The sequence below is a fragment of the Dromaius novaehollandiae genome, chromosome 7 (genome assembly GCF_036370855.1).
Source record: "Dromaius novaehollandiae isolate bDroNov1 chromosome 7, bDroNov1.hap1, whole genome shotgun sequence".
NCBI classification, from domain to species: domain Eukaryota; kingdom Metazoa; phylum Chordata; class Aves; order Casuariiformes; family Dromaiidae; genus Dromaius; species Dromaius novaehollandiae.
Genome location: NC_088104.1, coordinates 23063245 through 23091005, shown reverse-complemented (window position 1 = coordinate 23091005; position 27761 = coordinate 23063245). Strand labels below are relative to the sequence as shown.

Below are 27761 nucleotides of genomic sequence, written 5' to 3'. Positions count from 1 at the left end.
ACTGATTTCTTCCTGGTGCTTGGCCCCATGAAAGTTTTGTAGCTCATGGAATCTGGAAGATTGACTGCCCGTGATCTGTTGGCTCTTTATACTCTGCCAACATTGTATAACCTATATACTAAGAAAAATGGAACACTTTGCCATCCTAAGTGATTTGCTGTTGTTTCATTGAAATCCTGCCTTGTTTTATACTTCTATCTGAAATTAGTTTACCAATTTAAGAGTTACCTTTGCCCCAGGAAGCCCAAAGCCTGGTTCTCCAATTGGCCCAGCAAGACCAGGTAATCCAATATCACCCTGCAGTGAAGAAAATATAAATCTTATTTATGTATTTTGTTAAAAAACAAGCAGAGTGATTTTTAGCATTTGTTATGTGTATTTATATATATATTAAATGTATCAGCTAAAATACTTCTTTTTTTTTTGAAAACATTTGAGATAAACACCAAAAGCAGAAGATGGGAAAGTATTTTGATGTCCAAAGACATCCAAGAAATTGACATATCAGGTAGGCCACACCTCAAGTCAGCAATTAATTAATACCAGAGCATTATAGTAACTAGCCTGGATACAATCTGTAACTCTGTTCATAGGAAAAAAGCTTTAGGTGATCTCATATGGCTGAAATTATTTACACTTTCTACTAATAGCATGGCCTACTTCATAGGTTTCACACTGTGGTAGTAAACACTAGGAGCTGGAGTGTGGATGTTACCTTTGGTCCAGGCACAGCTCTTCCAGGAGGGCCTGGCATTCCAAGACGTCCTGGCACACCAGGCTCTCCCTACGGTGAAGGAACGAGAGCAAAAACAATGGATTTTTTTCTTCCAGTGAGCAAACACATCTTTTAGAGAAAACATTTATGCTATAATTTATAATATTTCATTAAAAGTCTATTAGAATTTTTAATATTCTAATAATACTTTATACTGAATAAAATCTAACTATTGGAACTGAACTGTTAACCACCATAATTCTGATCAATTTATCAATGCAAATGGGGTTCTTCTCAGTCACTGAATAAATATGTTATTAGAAATCCTTTTCTAAGTGTATTGTAGACTTGGTCCACCATATCCAGCACTCAAGACTTTCTGCCCAGCTTTCTAGGTATACTGAAAACATGTATTTTTCTGTTAGAATAGATTTTAAAAAATACTCTTTTCAGTGTACTTTTTAACCTCTTCTTATTTTTCCCTACTCTTTTGTGTACAAGTAGCAAAGACCACATAAGAAATCAGAGGAGGGACCTGGAGTAGCTCTTCTCACTTTCAGTAACTATTTGAATAGAAACTTCAAGTCCATAGAAGAATATCAGCCATGAGCTAGTGTAAAGGAAAATAAAGTCTTGTCATATATGTATATGCCAGACACCATGCTGTCTTACCAAATATTTCAGCATAAAAGTACAAATATTAGTGTCCCTTATTTTTTTTCCAAGCTGAAAGGGAAGCAATATAGTGAATTTAAAAGTTTTAAAAAATGTTTCTAGATATTTATATGGGTCTATGGTGGATCTTGCTAAGAGAAGCCTTAGCTGAACATGTATTTTTGTAATTATTTTTCAAGAAGCAAGTTCATACCAGGCTAGTTGTTCTTGAGATCTAGAACAAAGTACAACTTCAAGGGGCTGTTTTACATACATAATGTGTTAATAAACATACTTTAGCTCCTGCAGGCCCAGGCACTCCTGTTGGTCCTGTTAATCCACGTATTCCTCTCTGACCTGGATCTCCCTGCCAAAATGGAGAAGACATGTCACACACTTACCAAAATGTTTAGAAAGTGTTACCTGAAGTTAATGGTAAATTTCAGTGAAAGATAGTGAAATTCTATCTTGTAACTGGTGCAAATGAGCTGTTCCCATTGCTTTATTTGGATAAATCAATTAACTCTGGTGAGTACTTGTCCAGTTTTGAATTTGCACACTTAAAAATAGATAAATCAGCTCTAATTCAATTAAGTGACTTATGAATGACTGTTATGAAAAAAGGAGTTGATTGCTTCCTTGCAGCTGAAGAATCAAGTTAAGTAGTTACATGGAAGAAGATATTATTTAAGAGAAATAATCAAAAAAACCCCAATACTTCACTCAAAGGTGATCTTCTGTATTCGAAGGCAAACATATTGGAAACTTCCCTTCTCTTAGGGTCAATCAACTGATGACAGTACCCTCTCTGATTGATCAGCTTAGATTTCTAGGCAAAAAGGCTAAGAATAGATAGTGTAAAGTTTGTAAAGAGATAACTGCTAATTAAGCACATTATTGGGCTGTAATCATTACAACAAAATGAAACACATATGAGTCCAGAATCACTCTGCAAAAGTTCCGGTACAGTAATTATTTTATTTCCTGCAACATGTCATCTGCATATATTCTTTACAAGGTAATGTGAAAACAGATGGATGTCTTGATTTTCCTTCCTTCACTGTTTTTTTAAGCTGTTCCAGCTTCTTGCAATTGTGGTACTTAATCTCTTTATTTCTCTTCTATTTGTGACATTTAATCTCTTTATAATGGCTTAGACAATGACTCCAACAACTTCCAGTGTCTTTTTTTCACAAGATAAAGAGGCTGACATGAGGAAACAGAATTACTTCACCTTCTGTGAAGCCAGTACAAGAGCCAGATATTGACCCAGTTATTCCTACTCAGAGAAGCAGTAGTCCCAGCAAAAATCAGTAACTCTTTGTGGATCTCCGGGACAAAACACTGCCACAGGTACTGGGAATTCTGGGCAACTTAATTGTTGTGCTGTCCATTCCTAGAATTTCTATGCAAAAGATGTGCTGGATGGTCTTTTATTAGCTTCACTATTAAAAAAGTTATTGTGGTCGTTTTAGGCTGAGACTGAAACAAACTGCAGTTAATCACTTTTAGAGGTACCCATTAACCTGTTCCTCAAAGTCTATTTTTTCATTATTTATATTCCACCAAAAAAGGGATGATCTTGACAAACCTATTCCTGGAGCATTACAATTTTGAAATTCACCTTTAGTAAGAAATTCTCACCTTCTCCCCCTGTATTCCAGCCCCTGGAGTGCCTTCTGGACCTCTGAGACCAGGTAGTCCTGGTTCACCCTGTAATAGAAGAATTAAAGCAGCACTTCAGAGAGCTGTACAGACATCATGCAAGATAAACTCTGCATTCACTTGAATAAGCTAATTAAAATCACAGACCTTTTTAAGTTAATAGCAAAACTGCCATTGACTTTAGAGGGTCCAGGATTTTCTTTCAGTATTCAGAAGCAACCACTGTAAACTCAGAGTGGAAAACATGAAGTAGCATGTTTCCTAAGTGCCGTTCTGAACACTTTGAGTACATAATCTTTAAATATATGGGGTTTCTGGTTCTAGAAGATTACCAAGATCAGAAGGCTAAGAAAAGTTGCCTGTAGCCATTTTAGTGATCATCTTTCTGAGTTACAGGGAATTTGGAGGATTAAAAAAAAAAACCCAATAACAATTGTGAACAGGGTAATAAACAACCACCCTCCTAAAAAAAAAAAAAAAAAAAGACTCCTGAAAAGAGAAGTTTTTGAACCAAAAACTATGCTACTTTTCCCCTTGTCCGTGAAAACGCTCTCTTCTTGGTTTAGATGTCAGCACAGGGTGAGCAGTAGGAAAGCTGGGAGAGAAGGAGGCAGGCTGCTGACAGGAATGAACAAACCTTTTGTCCAGGGGCTCCGTCTTCTCCAGGAAGACCAGGCAGACCCGCCAGTCCTGAAGGGCCTGGCTCACCCTGACATCAATAAAAAGTAAGTCCTTCTATTAAATGCAGACTTGGTACTGTTCTTTCTTTGAATCAAGAAAATCTATTTTCAAAAAGCTACTAAAATGTATATGTATATTTATGGAAAAAAAAACATGCATATGAGCCCAAAGCTTGCAGTTTTTTTATAAAGACAATAATTCACGTGTATCACAGGGAAAGAAAGATGACCTGGAAATATCCCACTCTCCGATGGTTGGAACTATGCATTTTACCTACACAATTAATATTACCAGCTCGTTCTTAAAAATAATATTGCCATCATTTCATTAAGTGGCAGCATTTAAAGTATATACAAGATATAGCTGACTGTGACGTAATGATTCACATTTTGCTGGTGAAAATCAGAGTGAATCCACTAATGGTAGTGGAATTGACCTCAGCTTATTGTAAGGCTCAAGACCCTGATTTGGTTTTAGGTATTTAGTAAACTAAATAATTTTTTTCCTTTCAATCACCCCTCCCAAATCCCTATGGGCAGCCCTGTGCCTTTCCACTATCATGGAAGTGCTTTTTTCATCCATTCCCATATTTTATGTTAATCTGGCTGTTAATGACACAGGAACTGTTTAATATTTCCGTTCCTTTAGCACAAAGATAATCTGGTTACCCTAAGCAAGCATGCTTTCTGTTTAGTAGCACAGCTTGCTTACCATACAAAGGTATGAGGGTGTAGCTGTGGCTCTGTTTACACCCTGTCCTTCTGTGCAAAAAGGGAGGGAACAGCACAGTCACCATTGTTCAGTGCTTTTTTTCCACCAGCTCTGGTTATAGCTTAGTTTATGCTAGGGACTGCCACTTCTGACAGCTGTTGAATATTCTGGATGATTGCGTGGACAGACTTGCTCATGAGCCGTATGCAGCACTGACCTGAGCATGGGCCAGCCATATCGAAAGATTCCATCACAGTAATCTTCCTGCCTTTGGATGAAGCTGGTGTGTTTTAAATGATTCTATTTCTGGAGGTTATTGAAAGTCGGTGTTGAAAATTTCAAAGACCAAGAGCCTAAAGTCTATTTCTAAACCTACTCCAAGTGCCTACAGAAAATCTATTCCAGAAACAAATCTCCAGTCCAAATAAAAAAAAAAAAAAAACAATTCATCTATTAACAATGTACCTTAGAACCAGGTTCTCCAATACCTCTTTCTCCTGGCACTCCAGTCTCTCCTGGCAAGCCTTGTTCACCCTTAAGTAGAAATTTTTTAAGAGCTTTATTACCAGGGAGTTGTAAAAGCATATTGGTTGCTTACATTTAAAGAAAGACTATTTAGTGTGATGTTGTCTTTAATATGATGTGTTAAACCCCTCATAACAAAGGTTGAGAATGTCCAGGTTCCTCCCTAAGCATATTTTGAGCCATCACCAGAAAGTTGTTGGTGGAAATGACTAATGCTGTAAATCTCCAATTAATATGTCCCCATGAATGTTTCCCACCAAAGTAGCTGGCATTTCAGCAGCATATCTAACATACACAGACAGATCACCCTCCTCTTTCTTTATACCAGGATCCTTAATCCACTTACACTTGTAGCTCCCTTTACTATTTTTTAGTAACTTTCAGGCATTCAGAACTTTATCTGACACCTCTTTTCAGAAAATCACTTTACATCTCCATTCCAAACACTTGAAGGGTGACTTCTTTGATTAACAGTTCTGGCTTGTACAAACCAGTCAAGGATAAATTATTCTGACAGTTTTCCTTCGGCAAAGGTAGTCTTAGTTAATACCTTGGACTGTTGTTAACTGTGAGATACACTAAATAGACAAAATCAGATGAGACAACAGGCAGCAGCAGAAGAAAGGCAGCCAATCAGTAAGATATGTATATATTTTCTCTGAAATAGAAACAGTGCAGTGATGATAAAAGATGTTCTTGAAATTTTCATACTCTACTTTGTCAAGTACAAATACTTTTTGCTGGTGAAATGGAATTGATTCACTGGGCCTGTACCTGATGTGAGGAAGCTGCAAGTCTAAAGCAGACAACCCTCGCTATGGCAACGTATTGAAGTATTCAGTTCACTGTCTGATACCTAGTACCCCTGAAGGTTCTGTGGTGAGTCAAGCCAAAACCTAAATAGATGGCTGTGGCATAGGTTTATCAAGGCTTTTCAGTAGAGTAGGACCTTAATAATAGGAGTTTAATAATACTAATAAAGGAAGTAATTTCCTGCAGCTACATCAGTATTTAGATTGGTCTTCAGCACTTTAACAAGCATAATCATGACACAGATAATTTCTTAACCAGGAAACATAACAGTAAAAACAATAGGGTAGCTTTTACTTCAGAAAATTCCCTAACCTTTGGTCCAGGTAGTCCCTGTCCTGGTAGCCCCCTAGAACCGGGTGGTCCTTTTGGGCCCTCCACTCCCTGAAATGATTATTTAATTAATGATTAAAAATAAAATACTCTCCATAATTACACATTTAACTGTGGAGGAGAGGGGGAAATGAAAACTCTACCTTCTCTCCTTGAATTCCAATGCCAGGTAGTCCAATTGGCCCAGGTAAACCAGGAGGGCCAAATTCACCCTGATAAATAAAATACAATTGCTTAGTTGTATAAAGATACAGAAACAATCTGGGACAGCTCCCGTGTTTGTATATATTGACTTAACCTCTCCTGAAGTCGGTGGAGCTGACAATCTGACCTTAATCTTTCATTTATGCATTTATTCCCTGCTGGTTCACTTGTTGCAAACAACTGCTAGCCTTTTTTTCCCATCTAAACCTTAACTTTCCCACAGAATCAGTTGCTTTTTGTAACATTTTCTATTATAATATGAAGAGATGTTAGAATAGGTTGAACAGTTTATGAGCTATAAATCTCTCCACAAAATACCTTATTGTCCAGGGCCTATTGTGGGTGCCCTACCTCATTACATCTTTTGTAGTCAATATCAACCCTGGTGGTAGTATGCAGATTTATTGGTACTTTGTTAATCCTCTGTCATATTTACTACTCACCTTTTCACCTTTTATGCTGATGCCTGGAAGTCCACGAGGGCCTTTTGGCCCATCAAAACCACGATCTCCCTATATGAAAAAATAATATGGTGTTAACTATATAAAAACACAGCTATTCTCTCTGAAGCAACTAGAGATACTATTTGCTTTGTCGTGAAGAAAACCAAAACCAGAAAAGCAAGGAAGCAGTGCCTGGATCTGTTTTCCAGTATACCAAAGAGGTCTTTTCAAATGACTTTGCTCTGCAGTTTGATATTGCTAACAAAAGAAAGCTGAACAAGCTTCTTTTAATCTTTCTGCCCACTTCAAGTGCTTTAGATCCAGACCTGCTTCCCCGCAAATCAGTGGCAAAACCACAACTGATTTAAATGTCAGCAGGGCAGAATTCTGCTCAGTAGTCCCATGGGTTAATCTCATTAAAGTATGGTGATCAGGATCTGGCTCTCACTAGGAGCTTTGCCGGAATAAAGCCTGGCCAAACTATACTGTTGTAAAAGTGTATTTGTAAATGTCATTGTCTTTCTAAATGTTTGTTCAGAAAAACAGTGGTCTTGCGGAAAATGCAGGTTACTGATAAGGAAAAAAATATTGGCCTTTCTTGTATTGCTGTTAGCAAAGTGTGTAGAGACAGATAGTTCGCTAGTGTGAATTGTCACAGAGTCACCCAGCTCAATAAAGCTGTGCCCCAGATGGGGGGTTTATCTCCCTAGTAACCAATTCCCTCATTTTACTTTTGACTGAAATACGTCATGTGGCTTTCTGTTTAAAATAGCATTCCTTACTTTTGATGCTGTAGAATAGCTGTTTTCCTTTTCCTTTTTACTGACCTCTGAGCTTCTGGCAAAAACCACTGTACTAAAAGAAAGCAACTGTACAATTTGTTTTAAATTAACAAGTCACCTCCTTAAATATGTGAGAGAGCTGACATACTTGGCAGCCATACATAGGATTAGATATACGTATAGACTCTGTTGATACATGTTTGGCTTCAGGTCAGATTTGGCAGTAAAAAGCAGCGCATTTTTTGTAGAATCAAGTGTTCCAGTACTGCTGGCAGAATTCCACTTCGATTTATTTGTTTTACCTATCTCAGCTGCTCAGGACTTTGAGTTAGATTATATATTCTTCCATACATGATCCCACTGTGCAGTGCTGCTGTGCATTACTTATTAGCGGTCATGTTTTTTCCCACATGTATTCAGATTTCAGTGGCAATGGTGTTATTTCTAAATGTATGTTCTTTAAATTCTTTGTTTTGTTTTTATGGATGAGATCTTTTAAGCAAATACAAACCATCAACAATGATGATAGATAACTTACATAATTCATCCTAAAATATATACTGGGTGCTTGAAGTGATCATGTTGCTCTCAGCATTTAAATTTAAACCCAGCTGACTGCAGTATTGTGCAAAGCAAAAATCCTAAGATTTTTAGTAAAGGGATTGTTGGTGACTGCATCCCTGAAACAATTTTTTATTGCTTTCCCAACCAAAATTGCCTTGGTATATGCATAAGAATGAATGCACTCATTGCACAGATGTGTGGGAGAGAGGAACTCTTTAGTTTGATAATTCTATCCCACAGTAAGCCAGTTCTATGTCAGGGGCTGTATGGCTGGTAACATTTTAAAAGCTGTTAAAATCAAAAAATTCACCACATACAGCCTGGGTGTAGGTGTTAAGAAGCCTGCTAGGAGGCTTTTATGCAATTTAGTGTTTTTTACTGCTTCAGGATCATTTTTTAAATAGTAACCACTTACCCAGTGGAGTTCCCAGTGAGACAGTTAAGAACTAAGTTCCATTTGAAACAGTGATAATCAAGAAAAAGCTACATAGAAGGCCATGGAGAGAATCTGTTTCAGTTCAGACACTAGAAATTAGGAGCCTCTTGCTGAGTCTCATGTCTAGATTATTGTGTCACTAATGCCATTCATCTGTTTAGCTCATGTATGTGCTGTGTCACTTTATTATTATAAGCAAAGGTCAAAGTCACAGCTCAGCCCAGGAGTCAGTTTTCAGCAGGCAACAAAAGGAGCTTAGTGGGTCCATCCATCTGGTTATGAGTGGTACTATCATTACTTTCCACTGTATCTGGAAATTAGTAACAGCACCTTCCTTTTCTCACAAGCTTAGAAGCCTGTCTTGAATGAGAACAAAGATACCTGTATAAAAGCATTTAGAAAACAACATCAAAGATGATACATTTTTCACCAGAGGAATCACTTTTGTAATTGCTTATGTAAAGTCAGATGCTAGAGGTTGTTTTAAAATTAAAGCTGGAATTCTTTCCAGGCTTAGGTCCTGCAAATCAAGTGTCAGAGGAGTTAAATATTGGCTTTACAGGCTAGCTCTGCCTAGGGGTTGTGTTTGAACCAACTGATTGACATGAAATTATACTGGATTAATTGATGCCAAATTTTAGTATTAATTTATAAGGTAATTTCTCAGATTCACTTGTCTGTTATGGACTTGTTTTGCTATGCACTCATTTAGCGGTGACACTCTGGTCTTAGATCCCTTCTACTGCTGTACCTTTGCTCCTGGAAGCCCTTCTCCTGGTGAACCTCTTTCTCCTTGAACACCTTGTGGTCCTTGAGGCCCCTGTTAACATAAGTTTAAAATGGCCTAGAATATAAAATAATCATTCAAATCAACAGCGACCTATTCTGTGTCATTGTTGGTTTAAAGCATGTCTCTGAGGTGTGTAGTTATAACCTGTTAAAAATAACACGGTAATATGATATTCACAGTGAATCAATGAAGAGCATTCTGGCCTGCAGCTATAACAAGGCATATAAGATTACTTTTCTGGTTACTTATGAATCACAGATTATATAGTTTAAATTCCCTTCCTTTATACTTTTTAAATCTTCACTCCCTAAACTCTGCTTTGGTTTACAAATTGTTACTAATCCTTATTAATATATCAGTATAACCATGAGAGATAAGGAGAAGGAGATTAGAGGCCATGCAGAATAGTACTGAAGAAGATCTGGCTGTAGAGAGATTTGACTGTAATTGTTCAAGAGAGTAATGGCATGCCTTTCTCTTTTTGAAAGTACAACTGATAGGAGCACAAGGGAATTCAGACAACCCGAACTCTGCATTAAAGGCAGGTCCAAAACCTGTGCATATTGAGCCTGCTTCACAGTGGTTTTCTGCTTTTGTTTGTTTCTCAGCTTTATTCCTTGAGATTGCACACACATCGCGGAACAGTAGATTTCATTCTACAGAGCCTAAGTACTCCTGAAAATGGTCCTGTGCACAGCTTTAGAATTATACTCTAAATTCTGTACTCTATATTCTTAGGTAAAGATAACTGTACTGGATTCAACCATAAAAAGAAAACTTATTTGAAGCAAATACACATTTAAAGTAAATTTAAAAAAATTACTAATAAATTTTCTAAATTCAGCATCTCTTGATATGACAGTACAGCTGTTGTGGCTAACAAAGATGCACATTGCAGGGACTTCTTTCCCCACAAAGTGGCTCTTTTGTTTATGCTGTTATTCAAGAGACTCAGGAAGCACCACTGCCCCATTAGTAATGCTCTTTTCTTTGCAAGTCCTTCAATAAGAAGAACTCATTCCTCTCTAGTAGTGTATTTTCAAACAGGATTGAGATCAGTCATTTCTGTCACTAAACCATCTTTCTGTTTTTTATGGAAGAACCTCTTTTGAATATTACAAATCTTTTCTTGCCAATGGTGAAAAGCTACCTGTGAAAAAAATGATGGCTACACTAGGGCTCTTTTGTCCAACTGAAGAGAATTCAATCTGCTGTGTTGTAGGTAACTCACCAAAAGGTGCTGACTGGCACTTTGAAAAAAGGAACCATAAAATTAGCATATTGATTTTCTGAATTCTCTCTACTATATTGAGTAATTGTCAGGAGAAGTAAGGTAATACTGTTCAAATTATCTCATCTGGGACCACTTAAACAACCCGAATGTCCTCAGGGAGGTTGTTTAACTATGCCTGTTCATAATGTTACAGTGGTTGAAATGGAATCTCTCCCTCAAACGTATGCTGATGCAAATGCTTTAAGGGTACTGAAAAGCAGTCAACTAAGTTGTTAGAAGTTGTGGTTTTGAATATATCAGGGGACAGATTTGTTTACATATTTATTATATTTTGCATAAGGTGCCAATTTTCATAGCAAGTTTGGAGACTAAGATACGTAGAAAATATAAGGATTTGGAAATGTTCCCTATTTATTGAGGAAAATGAAAGTCAGATAACTTTTTATATATGAGAATGAGAATTAGTGAAAGGAAGAAAAGAAATGGTATCATTTAACTCATATATATTCCTTTTAACATGGGAACATTGGGAGGTTTTTCTTTCTGTCCACTTTTCCCCCTCACCGATTAACAAAAAGACATACCAGAAGTCCCGGCTCACCAACTCCGGGTGGGCCAACAGGGCCTGGTCTTCCTGTCAAGCCGGTGTCACCCTTCAAACAAAGACGTGTTTTGAAAATTTCTAATTTAGGTTTTGTATGTGTGCAGCATGTAACAATGCATCAAGCATCCTTTGCTTGGAATATTTAATATATAAGAATACAGGAATGGCAGAGAAAATCCTAGCATCCTCAGACTTACGCAGCACGCAAGGCCCAACAGACACTGAACTGGTGCCGTTTCACAGCATTAGCGGACAGCATCATTTCCGTATTTGAGATAAGATAATGTTGAATCTAATTATTCTCAGTATATTCCAGGTACGTGATATACCAGTTATTGCCCTCTTCCAAGAAATCAGCATTTCCCTCATAACATTTATTTTCTTTATGCCAGTAATCCAAGCCAGCAAGCATATTTTTCACAGGACAGTTTTTGTTTAAGACTATGTACGTATTTATACTCAGCCACACGCTCCCTGGATTGAGTTATGTCAACTGTAAAAACTACGGTAAAAAAGTGCTTTAAAGTACATACTTTAAAACGTACTTTTTTTAGTTTTGACCAACATCCAAAACACCTTTCCAGTATTATAAAAACAGCACTTTGAGTCTTGAAGTTTGTCATGTACCATCAAATATATTATCTCAGCTGCCTCAGTCTTTGTTCTTATCCTGAAATACATATAATATAGAAGATGACAGCTGCTTGTACCTTTGGGCCTGGCAGTCCTATTCCAGTCTCTCCAGGCAAGCCAGGTGGCCCAGGGAGACCTCTTTCACCCTTTCCAAAAAATAAAAAAAAGAAACAAATCTGCTTATAAATTGGTGTTTAGGAAAATCAATTTAACTCGTTTTGTTGAATAAGAATAGATTTTGAAATTCATTTTTTGTATATCCTGAATATTTCAGCCCACTGGAATTGTCTTACACAGCACTTCATCTGTTCCCTCTTTCAGTGCTTCAAAATTCTCTTTATTAAGAGCAGAGATATTTCCCGTACAAAGTAATACCAGATAAAAGAGGAAAATTTTCTTGTTTCGTGTGACGTATGACAGGTTTTCATACACAATTGCTGTAACCTGTTCCTCACTGTTGGTCAGTAGGCTCTCATACTCTCTAAATACAGTGCAGCAGCACCAAAAGAGATAATGTCCTTTACAAATTAGAGGCAAACGTAGGTATCATCTAAAATTAATATTGTATTTTGCATTAACAACTAATGCAATACTTGATTTTAAAATAAGTAATAACATTCATTTTTGAAGCTTTCTCAGCAACGATATTCCTTTTGGTAGCTGAAGAACCCATTAGCCTTAGATGAATTATTCGGTTTCATTTTTTTTCTGAGAAGCAAAATGTAATTGTGCTCTCTTAGTGAAGTTAACAGTTCCCATAATTGTCTATAATACCCAGTATATCCAGCGATGTTTGCATTTCCTGTTAAGCTAGTACTATAGAGAGAGAAGGCAGCATAGAAATTTGTGTAGACACAGAATCAAGTCATCTCCATTGGTATACCATTTTTTACAATGGTATAAATGAGAAGTAAACCCAGCAAAGCTTAAGGATTTATTAAATGTAAATCGTATGTTTTGCTAACAACAACAAAAAAGTTTACAATGATCTTAACAGTAAAGCATTGGGTGATTTCTGCGGCCCACCTCTAGAGGGCCCATTGCAAGACTATGTCCTGAATTGCATTCCTCCTGGTGACTTTTAGGCATCTTTGGCTGAGCATGAGTAAACAGTGGAACTACTGATTTTCAGCCCTGGGATTCTTCTAGAGAATGTATGGTTTCAAGAGAAGAGTTTATGTTTGAGATCCCAAGCAGAATTTTTGCTTGGCACATTGAAAAAAAGAATTTTAAATTGAACAAATATGATACTACAATGCTGCTAAATAATCTTCTATGATGCTGCCATATTTTAAGTATTTATGAAAGAAGAATGGAGTAAGATTTGGACCTGATCCAAATACCAAGAACAAATGAATAACTTTCTTAGGAGTCTCTTAAGATATGAAGAGTCTATGATTTGCTAGCAATGCAATGTTCAGGTACATCCCCTAGGAGAAGAGTATGGAGTATTAAAAAAGCATTATTGTTGGGAAGCTATATTTATGCGTTTTAACATTGAAAAGGAAGAGAAATAATGCAGTTCTTGCCTTTGATCCTTGCAGGCCTTCAGGCCCTATTTCTCCAGTTTGTCCTTGTGGACCCTATTAAAACAGAAGTGGTTTTAGTGAGAGTTTTTCAAGTTTCAGAACAATGGCAGTTTGAAAAATGATCTCTAATTTGCTGTAGTCTACATGAAAATTTTAGTTACAAACACTTCTAAACATTATTTAAGCTGTACTTTCAGATGACTGTATAGGTCCAGCTACTCAGCTTCATTTGGAGCTAGATCTGATCATCAGGGAAGATAATTTGGCTATCTCTTTATTTGAATACAATAAAATGTAACACACAGTCAAGATTTACCAAAATATCTCTGAGGGGCTACGTTTCTTGGCCTCCGATCAGAATATTGGGATGGAAAGAGAGTAGGGGATAGTACTTCCATGTATTATTTCTGTGAGATAACAAAAGAAGAGAGTTAAACACTGTGAATGAGAAGTGAGTGATTTTGTTTTTATTTGGACTGTATTTGCTGTGATCTTTGAGACTGAATGGAGTATAAGGCGGCTTTAATTGTCCAGACTGCAAATTCTTGTTAATGTTGCAGCTTAGGAAGGTATGTTTTGGATGCCTTGAATTCACTGGCTTAAGAACTATATGAAAGTTGTGATCTGATACGATTTCAGAGCTTTAAACCCCAGGAAACCAGATATAGTTGGAGTTGGGTTTTTTTGGGTTTTTTTTTTGTTTGTTTGTTTGTTTTTATTACCTGTAGCCCTCTTGTTCCTCGGGGGCCAACTGGTCCTTCAGGACCCTGAAAGGTAAGTGAAAAGAAAAAGGGTATATTTATATATATTTAAGTATGGTCAAAATCACTTTTATTATCTTCTTACCATAGAATATTATTTAGATATCTTTACACTAAAATAAATTAGGAAAAAAAAAAAAGCACAGCAGTCAGCAAGTATTGAATCAATATTTTTAAAATGGACTGTGGTAATCAAAATGTAGAAAAAGAATGAACAGAGTTAAATATCAAGGACTGATACTCCAGGATTAAATTCTGTATTTGTTTCATTTAAAATATTCACAGCAATTATATACCAAATCTTGACGATTGGTGTTAGAGTTAGAAACCTTCATTTCATTTTCACTGCTCATTCCCTCTGCTCACTACTTGGAGACTTCTCCTGCTTCTAATAAAGTCAGCTACAGTTTTGCTTTTGTTGTATATAGGCTTAGGCTTGGGCCTTAAGAGAAATCCCATTTAAATATAGAAGGAGCTGAGAAAGTTACTGAAAATGGTATCCTTGCTCACTTCATTTTTAAAAAATGTGAGCTGTTATTTCCTTCAGCCTGAGAAATAATATTTGCCTTAAGTTTATCACTATGGTTGTTACTCAGGCAAGTGTAGTTTTTCTGTATTTTAAACAGTGTTTCCTGAAAACATAACAATTTTGTGGCTACTTACTCTGTCTCCTTTTATGCCTGGGATTCCACATTCACCTCTTTCACCCTTAAAAGAAACAGTAATAAATATTTATGAGATATATTGAGTATTTCATCTCTGTTCATTAGGTGCTTTCGTTGAAACGCGTGACCTAAATGATGTACTGTAGCTATTTTGCTGTAAGTTCACTGGGGAAGGGACCTGTCTTCAGTTAGAGCTTGTATAGCACCTAGTAAGATGATGTCATAGTTCATCACTAGCATTCACTAGATGTATGGCAATATACATAATAATAATGACAAAGTATCAATATGTAAGCTAAAGTTTTGACTAAAAGTAGTACCTTCTCTCCTTTATATCCAGATTTCCCCTGGGAAAACAAAAAAGCAAAGCAGGTTGTAAGGATATATCACCATGATGTAAGTATGTGAGTACTGATGCTATTAAACAAGATATAACTCCATACTCTCTTTAGAAAAACAGCATTTCAGGTTCTACTGAACAGTTAGATAGAAAACTGGATTCTGATAAACATGGCAGTATGACCATAAATACTACAGCTACTGGTCATGATAAATGCTGTAATATGTGCCAACAAATCTTATGGAAGTATAATTTTAGACTGGGATTTGGATGATGTAAAGCAGATCAACTACAGTTAATATTTCTGTCTTAGTGGGAATCATACTAAAATAAGGTGTCAGAAAAAAGGGATGACTAACTAACCAGAAAGGGTGTGCTGACTGAAAAGGATATATAGTGAATGAGTAAGAAGAAATGGAGTAGAATGATTAATATGCAAAGAAATCCAGAATCAGGCACTAAAAGGCTGATTCTACAGTTGTCTCCCATATGTATTCCATTTAACTGTATCTTTACTATTACACACCTGACCCTGAAGTTCAGGATGGGATTATAAACTTTGCTTCTGATGAGGAAACATGATGCTACATCCTGTTTGCAGATGAAGTCTCTATTTGCCAAGAGAAGTAATTTAAACTGACCCATAGAAAGGCAGGCAGAGTGACAGCTACTGTATTGTTCTTCGATTATCATATCAGACCTTTCCCGCTTTTTAGATGAGCAGCGTATTATCAGAGAGTACTTTTTAGATCACACTTATAAGTAAGAATTATTCCTTTTCTTTAAGCAATGATAATGTTTTCAGTTCTTCTAGTGTTAATCGTTACCTGGAAAACCAGAATTGAAACAAAAATACTTTGCTATTATAAGGTTTTTTTTTTGTTTTTTTTTTTGAAAATAGTGTTTTTCCTTAAAGTAAATCAACACTGCTGATTGGAGAAAAAGAGAAAACATTTTTTCTTTTTTACCTCTATTCCATCTCTTCCTGGGATTCCATTAAGGCCTGGCTCCCCCTGTGAATAATCCAACAGCAAAATCACTCAAATCAGGAAGAGGTAGTGTTATCCTTTTTATCTTGGTAGATATCTGAATGTAGTACAGGAAGCATACTAGCTCCATCTTTTTATACTCTAATGAATCTATATGGCAGATATAAGAATTTGCGTTGTAAAGAAACTTTATGTTTACTACAGCAAAATGGTAAAGATGAAATTTCAGGAATTTATAGATGCCCATACAAGGGTACTAATAGGATAGTCTTTCTGTATTAACAAAGTACTGAATATTTTTCCCGAATCTTAAAAATTATATCACCTTTGCTCCTTTCAGGCCTGGAGCTCCATCATCCCCAGTGCGACCCTTTTTACCCTGGAAATGGCAAAAAAAAAAAAAAAAAATTCTTATAATATATGTTAGTCAAATAATTTTATTTGACAATATAGACAGTATAGTTTTTACATTTAGTTATTTGCTTTCTGTGGACTTATTAAAAAAAAAAAAATCTGTGTAATTACCATAACCTTGAAATAGAATTTCTGGGAGCAACAGGACCAGCTCGGACAGACAACTAGTTTTCTCTTTATCTTTCTAATTAAAAAAAAAGAAAGTTATGGTCTTCTCTGAAGAAAATGTGCTATATTGTGCAGGGTAAGACAAGTCTGTGTATCTGTTTAGAGCAGGTCGAACATGGGAATAGGCAGATCCACAGGGTTCTGTTTCCAACTCTGACACTGTCCCTCCAACCTTGGGCAAGCAAGGTCCATAAGGTGCAGCGGTGCCCTAGTTTAATATTAGGAATATCCGACTGTTCAACTCCAAGAGTTCTTTTTCAAACAAACTGTGCAGTTTAGATAACCAAGCCTTGTATGAAGCAATCCTTTAGATTTGCTCAGGTGTAGTAGTTGTAAGACTATTCTGAAAGAAAACAGCTTATTTTACCCTCTTTACAAGTCCTTTCTTGTCTCAATTGGCTCTTTCTAATGTCTTGCTCTCTCTTGCCTTAAGAGAGCATTTCAGATATTAATGCTTCTGAGTTGGGGCTAGTTAGATCCATCTGGTCTGGTTGTCTGATTGTAACAGGTGAATCACTGTTCCACACAGGGGAGTTGCTCCTTCCTGCCCTTTAAACTGCCATGCCTAAAGGGAGCGCCTCACCAGGTCATAAATCACACTGTTCTTTTTTCCGAGGGAATGTCTCATGGCAGTCTCAGTTCTCTCCATGCATTTCCTATTGATCTGACATTTCTATGCAATGTAACTGCTAAGGAATAGGTACTGAAACTTTAACTTTGGTTTCTCAAGATTTAGGTTCAGGTAATTTCCTAAAAAATGTCAACAATGAAATAAATCTTGATTTATAGTGTATATCAATCATCAATAAAATGAAAAAGAGAAATGACAGATACTTACAGCAGGGCCAGGAAGACCTCTTTCCCCTTTCTCACAGTTACATATAGCAGCCTGTGGACACTTTGAATGAAAATAGCTCAAATCAGCACATTTTAATGGAAAAGCGAGAAAACATCAACATTGCTTTTAAATTCCTGTAGGGCTACTCCAAATACATCAGGGAATGTCATGAAGTCAGTTATATTTACACATTTTACAGAAACCTTTTTAGTGTCAATTTACCATTTATCAGGAATGTGGCCTCCTACACTCCATCCAAAAATCCATATCATACCTACTCCTGAAATCTCAGTCATTTTGATGTAGTTTTACCTCCAGACTCCTTTCAAGGTCAGTTTATTGTATGCTGTGTGTCTGTGATTGTAGAATACTGATTCTACTACTAGTCACTGTAAAGATAACCAGAACAATGGGGTAAGAAAGACATCTTTTATCCTTATTCCACTTTACTCCACTGCATGCAGCATAGATCATAGCCTAGCCCTAGCATGAGCTATAAACAAAAGATTTTATGTATGTACACTTTTATCTAGTTAATGCAATTAATTATAGTAGTTTCTAATCTTTCTTCTCTTTTAGCTATATAGTCATATGCCCCAATCAGACATCATGATTGTGTGTAGTTATGCTATTTTACTAGGATTTTTTTTTAAACTTTAAAACCACGGCATAGTACAAAGACTGTACAGGCTCTGGGGTTGTTTTTGGAGGAGGAATGGGTAACCTTGTTTTTATTTTTGGTTATATTCTTTAGTAAACCTCCACTCAGCTGGAAGACTTCTAGAAATGAAGAGTTTAAACATCCCTGTTATCTGAACATCCCAGTTATTGGTAATGTGTCTTGCAAGGATAACTCTGAACATTATATTACTTCAGGATTTGTTTTGACAGAGAAAAATCAACATGCCAGGAGAAATGAGTGAAAATCAAAATGGTTCAGTTCTGCAGACATTCATACTTATTAAGAGTTTCCTTCAGCTGCTTATCAGAATGGCCTCTACCTGAGGTGATCATGCCTTAAGTAGGACTTAGATCTCTAAAAGAAAAGTAAACTTTCTTATCCCCAAATGGCAGCCAGACCTCAAATGGCTGCAGTAAGGGTGACACATTGTGGAGAATCTGGAAGGTGTGGAATTTTGTTCCACTCTCTCCACTTTTTTAGCTCTTTTATGTAGGAAGAACATTAAAGACTACAACTACACCACATTCAGCTCAGTGTCTTGTTTTCTTGTCCTCTGAGTCTCTTGGCTGACTTTCTAAGACATCTCAGCAAATTCTTGATAACATGATTACTCACATTATTCTTTTTCAGATTTGAGAATCACGAGGAAAAGTAAAAGAAATTAGAATAGCAAATTAAAGCTCTGTCCTGCAAATACAGCAGCATGTAGTTTTACTTGTGGACAATCCCATTGCATTGAATATATTACCAACTCCCTGAGGTTTTCTTGAATTATGTTTCCATAGAATAGTCTATGTCCATGAGACTATGTTAAGCAGTAGATCTGTAACCCCCCTCCAAAAAAAAATACTTACCTCTTCCTCAGCCAGATCTTCCTGTGAAGATAGATATTAAAAACAACATAAGAAACATAGGGTCATGATCCAGCTCTACAGAAAGAATACTGAAAGATGTTGAAATTATTTGTTCCAGCAGCTAATAAACTAAATTCATCAATTAAAATATTAGTTAACATTAATTAAGCTTTAATTTATGAAAAAACTTCTACTAATCTCTCCATTCTAAAAAAAAAATTTAAATCATTTCAGTTCCTATTACAAATTGTTAACACAAATCACTGACTCTCCTTGTCCAGCCACAGTTTGATATATTTACAATGGTAAACAGACTTAAGACAACATAACATAGTTAGCTAGGTAGATGGGAACAATACACCCAAGAACAATACTTTTTCCAAAGTCCTGAATAATAGCAGCCCCCTAGGAGGAACAAATGATGCATACTCTACACTTAAGAAAATCAGATGATCTTTTATGCATACTGTTAAGGAAACACAAAATGAAAACACCTTAGAAAAGTTTTGGCTTTGAGCATATTTCACTTTGATCACATGAAGTAATTGCCATTAAGTTTTTTTTTCCTTTTCTTTTTTTTAAACAAGATCTGTACAGCTGAAACACACACATGTAATATATCCCTCCCACCTTTCACAACTGGTACAGCCTCTGACAGGATGTAAATGCTTTAAGGATTGTATGCAATACATGTGTCTCTAATCCATTTAATTATGGCAGTTTACTAACAATTATTTAAACGAGATAGCAGCATCATTTTTAAAAGAAAGCACCTGATGATGGCTGTCAGTTTAGAACAGGTAAAATAAAGTGTGCTTGGTTACATGAGGGGTGGTTGTTGTGATATAGAAAGCAATAGTAATACCAGAGAAGATGGGAAGGCTGATAGGCAGCCAAACCAGTGTAGCGGGGCAGGCTGTCAAAGTGGCAGGCAGACAGGATGGCCTGGTTGCGTATATGCTCTCATGTTTGAGATGGCTCAGGTGTCACTTTCACTGCAAAAACCTCTTGGTCATTGCTCATGTTGTCTCTGTGCATGGTCAGATCAGGACTTCATCCACAACTTGTGTCACCAGATTTCTAGTAGCCTAGGCTAGGGGATGGCTCTATTTTCCCTGCTTGGCAGGGAATGTTTTTTTAAATCAGGCTCATATGCTGAAAAGAGGCACGCAAAACTTTCAGCTCAGCTTACACATTTCTTCCTCACTATGTGGTAGATTTTTCCATGACAATTTAAAGATATCTGTGACCAAGTTCAGATTTGATCTAAATAGATGTATGTCCTTTAAGGAGTACAAATCTATTTTTACTTCTGCAAGAACTGCATCTTTTTTAGTACAAGTGCCAATATTGCATTTCTTACTTGCCACAGTAGGAAGCACTAGGGTGTTAAAAATTGCTTGTTCTTTTAAGAAAGAGCTTTAAAATACCTTTCTTAAAGGAATAAAACAGATAAAAATAACTTCATAACAGATCTGAGTCAAATTCAGTTCTAACTTCAATATTTTGGCTAGGAAAATCTGCATGGTGGGAAAGGGAGAGAAAAGAAACCTGTGCTGTAGCACAATGGTTGTATTAATAAGCAGACTTCAGCACTTAATAGCATTAGTATTTAGCAGTACTGGGATTAAGGCAGTTTTTTACCTATATTCCTCTAAACCATTTCCAAACCTTTTTCCATACATACCATTTCTTTGACAACCTTCTCCACAGCTTCTTTGTCCTGGAGGTTGAAAACAAACCTGGATGCTGGGACGCTGGCCAGGAGCCGGAGCTTGGCAGCATTGCCAACCTCCTCAGCCACTCTGGTCATTCCCATTGTGAAGAACGCAATTCCTTGGTGTTTAGCATCAGCTGTAGCTGCAAAGATATCTGGGTTTCTTGGATGATCTACTCCATCAGTGAAGAGCACAGTTACTTTCACACTGCCTGGAGTCCCTTCAGTCATGTAGAGTTGTGTGAGGTTAGTTATAGCGTAAGTTGTGTAGGTGCCATGACCTATGTAGGTAATGGGAGCAACGTGGGATTTGAATGCTTCAGGACCTTTCCAGTCACGGAAAGTTTGTTCTATGAAAACAGTGCTGCTATACTGGAGTAAGGCCATCCTCCAGCTGATATTACGACCAGAACTAAGCTGCAGACCTTTCATTCTGTCTACTGTTTCCAATACAAATTTTTTCTGTTGTTCATGATTATAGTCCTTAGCACTTTCAGAGCTGTCCAGTAAAAAAGCAATTTCCAGAATGCAGTCGTCATCTAGAATAAATAGTTAGGTAAGTGAGTTGAGTGACTTCATACTAAATCTCATTCTACCTTTATATTTATTTTAGGATTCAAAAGTGGGAGTCCAGTGATTGAAGTTTTAGAAAACATCTGTGTGAGCCTCTCCTGAAGGCAGAGCACATACAGGCTGAGGAACTTCCTCCAGAACAGGTGCCCCAGGGAATAAGAGACTCCTGAAGGTGAGATAATTTTGTGAAATAAGGAATGTTGCAGTGGTATTTATACATTCATTCTGTCCTCTTGCCTAGTATTTCACTGAATATCCTACTGGGATGGGGACTGTGAAGGTAGGAATAATCTACAGGGAGATGATTTTTATTGAATAAGACAGTAGAATAGGATTTGACAGAGCTAGATTTTGTCCCTGGCACTGACACTTACATCTAGTGACATACAGATTTCCAAGAGCAGGATCTGCACTTGTGTACGTTGGAGAACATTATTTCTGAACTACTGATGATATTACTTCTATACAAAGTACAGTTGTATGGGCTATTATTCTTGCAGTGACAATAATGGTGACCAATCGACAACCCCCCCCGCCCCCCCCCCCCCACAGGTAATAAAAGACTTCTGAAATACACAAAGGGGGGGAGATAGGAAGGGAGGAAAAAGATAGACGTGCAAAAATAAGGCAAGTGAAAATGTAGGATGAGGCAAGCCTTGCTGAATATAAGCAGTATCTTAGAGTGCAGGTTAGCTAGGTAGTCCAGAATCTGATTACAGGAATTAAGGGGAAAAAAAACCCAAACCTGTTTTAAAATAGAAATATTCACCTTGATCACTTGGGCTGGGATATTTTTCTACTGTATTTGACAGAATGTGTTTAGGTTTTGGTCTTCTCAATCCGTATCTTTTTCCTTCCCTGAGATTTTGTGCTAAAAACTCATGGTGTTCGAGTATCCACAAAAGCCACCAGAATCTGAAGAACATTTTTTTTTGTTCCCTAAACAACACAAAATAGAATAATATATGACTTTGCAGTACAAGGACAATAAAACATTGGTCAGCTTTGCCTCTTTGATAGGTTGCATAATAGGCTGTATTTTGAAATATAGTCCCTAAAAAGAGCTGTTTTTATTTTATTTGGTAAGGGCTTCTCCAAAATATGTAATAAATAATAAACAGAGACATATTGGATTGATTTTCAGGTATAGTGCATACAGGTCTAGCACATGACAGATTGGAGACAGACGTTTTACAAACATTTTCAGTTCTCTTTTGCTTTCTGGCAGTGTTTGTACAACCAGCACTTCTCAGACAGCCTAACCATGGCTGTGCCCCTGTGGAAGAAGCTGGATCCCAAGAGAAATTCACAAAGGTGTTGTTTCTAAACTGCTTTGCTCGCAGCTGCCTGGGAAAGGAGAAGGAAGCACAGAGGCAGACCTGAATTCATTTCCCTTGTCCTCTACTTCAGAACTGAGGGACGTGCCTACTTCTCCCCTCAGTGACAGTCCCTTATCCTTGGCTGTCCTACAGAGGAATGGTCATGGCCTGAGCATGCTGTCCAGGCATGAATGCACCTGCTGTGTGATCCTGGGGATATGCAGGCACGGAGTGCTCAGCCCAGGTTTGGCAGCTCTCTATAGACAGGACTTGTTCCTTCTGCAGGGACTGAGCTAATTGTCCTGGGCTCCTAGGTAAATCTGGAGCTCACAGGCTGTTCAGGTGCCAACAAGCTTGTCCTGCCCCACTTCTGTTTCACTGTCCTCTGCCTGCAAGCTCTTCCCAGGTAGACACAGCATGTAGCAAAAGGACAGCTCAGTGACAAGAATAAACCTGCCACAAGCATTCTGTCTCTGAATGTCTCTCGGAGAAGTGCCTAACACAGCCGTGTCTGCAGGGCTTCTTAGCTCCAGCTAGTTTAGGGCAGGATTTCTGGTGCCATGGACACAGAGGGAACAGTGGGGTTCTTACCTCACTGCTCCAAAGCAAGGGGCTCTGCGGAGATGCAGGATGCTGCCCTGGGCTCAATGGCAGCAGAGTTGTCCTCCCTGTGCCGGCTGCTCTGTGAGGAAAAGAGAGAGAAGCAGGGCTGCAAGCTCCTGTGGTGTCAAGTGTCAGCAGGCACCAGCAGAGAGAGGCAAGGAAAAAGGGGAGGAACAGTGCTTCTCACTCCCCCTTCTAGCTACCCACCCACTCATCTCCTCCTCTCCGGACTGCACACATGCATCCTGGGTTCACTTACTGCACAGCCATCCCTACACATAAATCCCTGTCCGCATTGGCACATATATACCACTGTCCTGTTCTCACCCCAAAACACCTTCCTACCCCCTGCCTGGTCATGTTCACTCTGCTCTCCCATCACCACCAAACACCTTTCACCCCCATCCTTCTGCACATCTGTCACGATTTGGCAAGGCAGCTTTCGGTACCGGCTGTCGTTTTTTCAACAGTGTCACAGTGGTCCATGTCTGTAGGATGCCTTTCAGACCTAAATGAATCTCCCCATAATGAGGGATTCCTGTTATCACTGCAGTAGAGAGATTTTTACTGTCCCATGGACTGGGCCAGTGGAAATTCCAGTTGCTGGTGGGATTGCCCAGGATGAAGAGGTCAAAGAAGAGAGACCAGTCAGAAAGCAGTACATAGTTTCTCCAGGACTGACTGTAACATCCACCCCTTCAAAAATTGTAATAGTTAGAAGACAGGGATTCTGGCACACAGCACAGTAAAGATGGAAAGGGCTTGTTCCTGCTCCACAGCATATGAGTAATCGGTATCCACATTTCCATTTTCCTTTTCTTCCTAAGCATTCTGGAGGCAGAAGTCTATTCCCGTGGTTAACTATCACACTAAAATGCATTGATAGCCATGAAATGGTAACAAGATTTGTGTGGATAGGTTTGGGAAATGTCTTAAAGTATATGACTAGATTAATTCTATGCACTACCAGATACCATACAAACAGCCTGATTTTCGCATGTGCTCAGTCCCAGAAGTTCCCCTACAGGTGAGTGACAGGCTAAATCTCTTAAACCTAAGATGCTATTGAAACCTAAGTTAGGTGGCTATGGATCCTGAGGGCCGTCTCTACTATCAGCGATTGCAGTTTGTCACCTAGTTTTTTCAAACATCCTCAGCAACCTTTTGCATTAGGAACAAGCATATTAAACAATTAGATTTTCACAGAAACACATAATCATCATTCTGTGGATCCATCTTTTTCTACCTGCATGCACTCAAAAGGGACCCGGTGCTAACTGCTGTCCTCCTTTCCTTCCACCAGCTCAGGCTACTTCCCACATGACAATCACAGCCAAGGAGATAGAGAAGACTCTGGGAAAAGGAAGCAGTTACAGCTCCAAATTAAATAGGTGAGAGATATTGTTAGGAGACAGAGGGCTGCTGCATTTGCTGTGGTTTTAACTCTGTTTTATAGTCTTCATCTTCACCAGTAATTAGTGTTAAATCAGTGAACTAGGACAGCTGAAGTGCACCTCTGCATACTGTGTGGCTGCTCCTCCTTACCTAAACTAAAACCAGCTCAGATATAGCTATCTGTGCTACACAGTTACATCTCAGAAAGAATATTGTTTCAAGGTTCAAGGTTATAAGAGCGGATGATTGTATCTATTCAGTCACTTTTATTTTCCCATGTTTATACTGACATATGTAGATTTTGGTTAAGATGAGGAATGAAAACACAATTTTTTGCCCTTTAGGAAATGCAAATAATATGGTATTTGACTGAAACAGGTATAATAAATCTCACAGCCCCTAAATCTCACTGAGAAAAAAAGTAATTCTAGCAAGAAAAAGCATATTAACTATGTTTGGGACTGTGTGCCTTTCAGAAGCAAAACACTGTCATCCTTTCATTTTCACTGCTGATTCCTACCTTAAAACATAGCTGGCAAATAATTTCTTAATTAAATAACTGTGTTGCTTGTATGCTTAGTAGCAAGTTCTTGGCTTCAGGGTATTTCCTTCTATTAATGAATGATGTTTACCCTTAGGACAATTTTTTTTCATCCAGGTGCAACTCTGAAAGCTTAGTGGGGCCTCCACATTTTTATAGCTGACTGCATAGGATGCATGGTATTGTTCTGTCCAGAATTCCAGGTATGTGACATACCATACAGTACACTTCTAGACTTGTCGTCTTCTGAAGTTGTAGTGTTCTCAATACTTGCACTTTCCTTATGATGACAGTTCATCATAACCTAAATGATGCTAATGTAATGCCAGTGATGCAATGGCATACATGCCACTGGTGCTTCTGAGGTAACTATTAAAAATAAAAGCTAACAGTAAGCTTTCTTGTCTCATTTACTACAAACTTTAATATAAATTAGCACCAAGTGAGTATTTACCATTTTCATGGCATTTTACACTTTATATATTACACTGTCTGTATTTTTTTAAACGGAAGAAGTGTCTTAAAAGCTATTATTAGGAACATGCATGTTCTCATTTAAATGTTATAAAGTTACTGCTAGAATTTGACTAGCATCCAATCCAGTTATTTTTTGTAAAAAAATTTTTTTTTAAATTCATATTTTATCTTGAAGAATCTATACTTTGGATGCTTAAGCATGCAATTACATCTCTATTCCCCTAGTATTTAAACATATCTGTATATCTTTGACATCTCTGGGAGATGACAGTACACGCTTGCGTATTTTACTTAGTCAACTAAGTCGTGCCCAGCTACATATACTTCCAACAAAATGGTAGTAGCTGGCCTTGAGACTGGTAATCTCTGCAGGAATTGAAGCTTGAAATGAATATAAAGGCTATGTTACACTTGCACCCACTGAGGCTGAGGTCAGAGATGTTATTGCTGCATATCCAGATCTTTCGATTTTTTTTCCATTACTGTTTGAAATCCGAGAGTTCTCAGCTTTCTGATCTCAATATTTCAACCTATGAAATGAAGCCTAACAGCTTTTTCAAAGAAGAAGAGGTATATGAGGTGTATTTAAAAACACAGCTAAATAGACTAGGGTCAATCAAAGGAAATTCCTTATCATTTTAGAACTGGGAGGAGAAAGACCATGAAGAAAGAGGCATTCTTTCCTCAAGTGTGTTTAAGTACTATTAAGAAGGGAAACCAAAGTGATATTACACTTCGTTATTGCTGCCATTACCATTGTATAGTTGGTGGAAGCTTCAGAGCTACATGAGGTTGCAAAGTCACTTTGAAGGGATACTGAAGGAAGAGCTGGGGCTTGGAGATACCAGTTGCTGTTGAGTATAGTGACTTGTTGTGGTAGTAGCAGCCCTCACTACCACTTCCCAATGGGCAGAAGTAGCAGCAAACTTGACTCTTCAACACTTATTTTCCTGGCTATCTGTCCTTTGTCTGTCCCACCCATCTGTGCGAGTGTGTATGTCTCTTACAGATTGCTCTGACACTGTGACTGCTTAATCCACAGGTTAGCAAAGTTCAGTACATTTTTGAGAAATCCTGGGTCATTTTTGTTAAACTGGATTAACTAATGTCTTCTAGCTGGGCATCATGTCATTAGAATCTGGCAGTACCCTGACTGGTCCTTCTTCAGCTGCCCAACAAGTCTGCAACAGGACTGCAGACAGGAGTAGTCTCGAGCCAGTATAGTTGGCAAAATACCACCTGCATATTTCCATATGCTAAAGGAATAATCTACAGTCAGGGATGGCTGGGTTTTGGGAGCAGTATGAAGCAGACAGAACATGCCTCTGATTTTCCTCTGCTCTGATAATAGTTTTTAGTCCTAAAGAGCTTGATATAATGCCTCTAAAATGTGTTTACATTTTTTTGCCACCTCAGTGTGAATAATGCGCATATCTTCTCTACTGTGAACTGTTAAAAATACCTACATTTCACAAAATCTCCTTCTAGTGTTTCATTGCCTCAGGACAGTCTTGACCATTTAACCTGTGTGTATCATGTGGTAATGGTATTTCAACAGCATTTGTATCATACAATACATGTAAGTACCTGACCAAAGTGCCCAGAGGGAAAAAAAAAGAAAGCCACATGACTTGGATTAAGGAAATAATGACAGTATACCATTTACAATATTTTGAATCCTGATATTAAAGAGCAGTGTTACATAGAATGTGATTCACAGTCCCATAGGTTGTATTACATCTGTGAATTTTAGGAAAAAGAGTTGATGAAATATTCAAAGTAATTGAATGAGAAAATTAAAAATATCGGAACTAACTTCACTGAAGATTGTATATGAAGAAGGGTAAGATGGAAATGTGTATCTTACCTTTTGACTGCAAAGTATACTTTAGGCTGAATAGTCAGCTGAGTACAGTAAATCTTAAGAAATTGTCTTTTATTTGCCAACTGCTGTGGCTGTAGCTTTTAAATTTGTAAACATGGACATATGTTCTGTGACAAAAGCTGATTGTTCTATATGAAAAATGATGTCTTAATGGTGCATACCTATGAAAACCTATCATGAGCTCTTGGCCTAAGTGAAGTTAGTGGCAGAACTCCCATTGATTCCAG

At 37.7% G+C, this 27761-nt stretch overlaps 1 protein-coding gene and 1 long non-coding RNA gene across 6 annotated transcripts in view; one reads left to right on the top strand and one right to left on the bottom strand.

Moving 5' to 3' along the window:
• Nucleotides 1-23366, bottom strand: part of LOC112979502 (collagen alpha-1(XXVIII) chain-like) — a 36482-nt gene extending 13116 nt beyond the window's left edge. Inside the window, exons 1-23 of one of the 5 annotated variants that reach the window (XM_026093771.2) lie at nucleotides 23225-23366; nucleotides 22084-22253; nucleotides 20712-21280; nucleotides 19025-19045; nucleotides 17489-17548; nucleotides 16394-16447; nucleotides 16048-16092; nucleotides 15060-15086; nucleotides 14738-14782; nucleotides 14036-14080; nucleotides 13314-13367; nucleotides 11862-11930; nucleotides 11132-11200; nucleotides 9275-9343; nucleotides 6742-6810; nucleotides 6238-6306; nucleotides 6077-6145; nucleotides 4892-4960; nucleotides 3672-3743; nucleotides 3014-3082; nucleotides 1665-1736; nucleotides 716-784; nucleotides 229-297 (exon numbers count right to left, since the gene is read on the bottom strand). In XM_026093771.2, coding sequence (XP_025949556.1) covers nucleotides 229-297; nucleotides 716-784; nucleotides 1665-1736; nucleotides 3014-3082; nucleotides 3672-3743; nucleotides 4892-4960; nucleotides 6077-6145; nucleotides 6238-6306; nucleotides 6742-6810; nucleotides 9275-9343; nucleotides 11132-11200; nucleotides 11862-11930; nucleotides 13314-13367; nucleotides 14036-14080; nucleotides 14738-14782; nucleotides 15060-15086; nucleotides 16048-16092; nucleotides 16394-16447; nucleotides 17489-17548; nucleotides 19025-19045; nucleotides 20712-21280; nucleotides 22084-22240 — 1911 coding nt within the window. In that variant the 5' untranslated portion in view covers nucleotides 22241-22253; nucleotides 23225-23366. The remainder of the gene's footprint in view (nucleotides 1-228; nucleotides 298-715; nucleotides 785-1664; nucleotides 1737-3013; nucleotides 3083-3671; nucleotides 3744-4891; nucleotides 4961-6076; nucleotides 6146-6237; nucleotides 6307-6741; nucleotides 6811-9274; nucleotides 9344-11131; nucleotides 11201-11861; nucleotides 11931-13313; nucleotides 13368-14035; nucleotides 14081-14737; nucleotides 14783-15059; nucleotides 15087-16047; nucleotides 16093-16393; nucleotides 16448-17488; nucleotides 17549-19024; nucleotides 19046-20711; nucleotides 21281-22083; nucleotides 22254-23224) is intronic. The other 4 variants (XM_026093797.2, XM_026093781.2, XM_064514895.1 and 1 more) reach the window with 4 other exon arrangements.
• LOC135328854 (uncharacterized) lies at nucleotides 21371-25369 on the top strand. The gene is made up of 3 exons (XR_010389980.1): nucleotides 21371-21486; nucleotides 24540-24627; nucleotides 25290-25369. It is a non-coding gene; the product is annotated as an uncharacterized LOC135328854 (long non-coding RNA).
• The last annotated feature ends 2392 nt before the right edge of the window (nucleotides 25370-27761 follow it).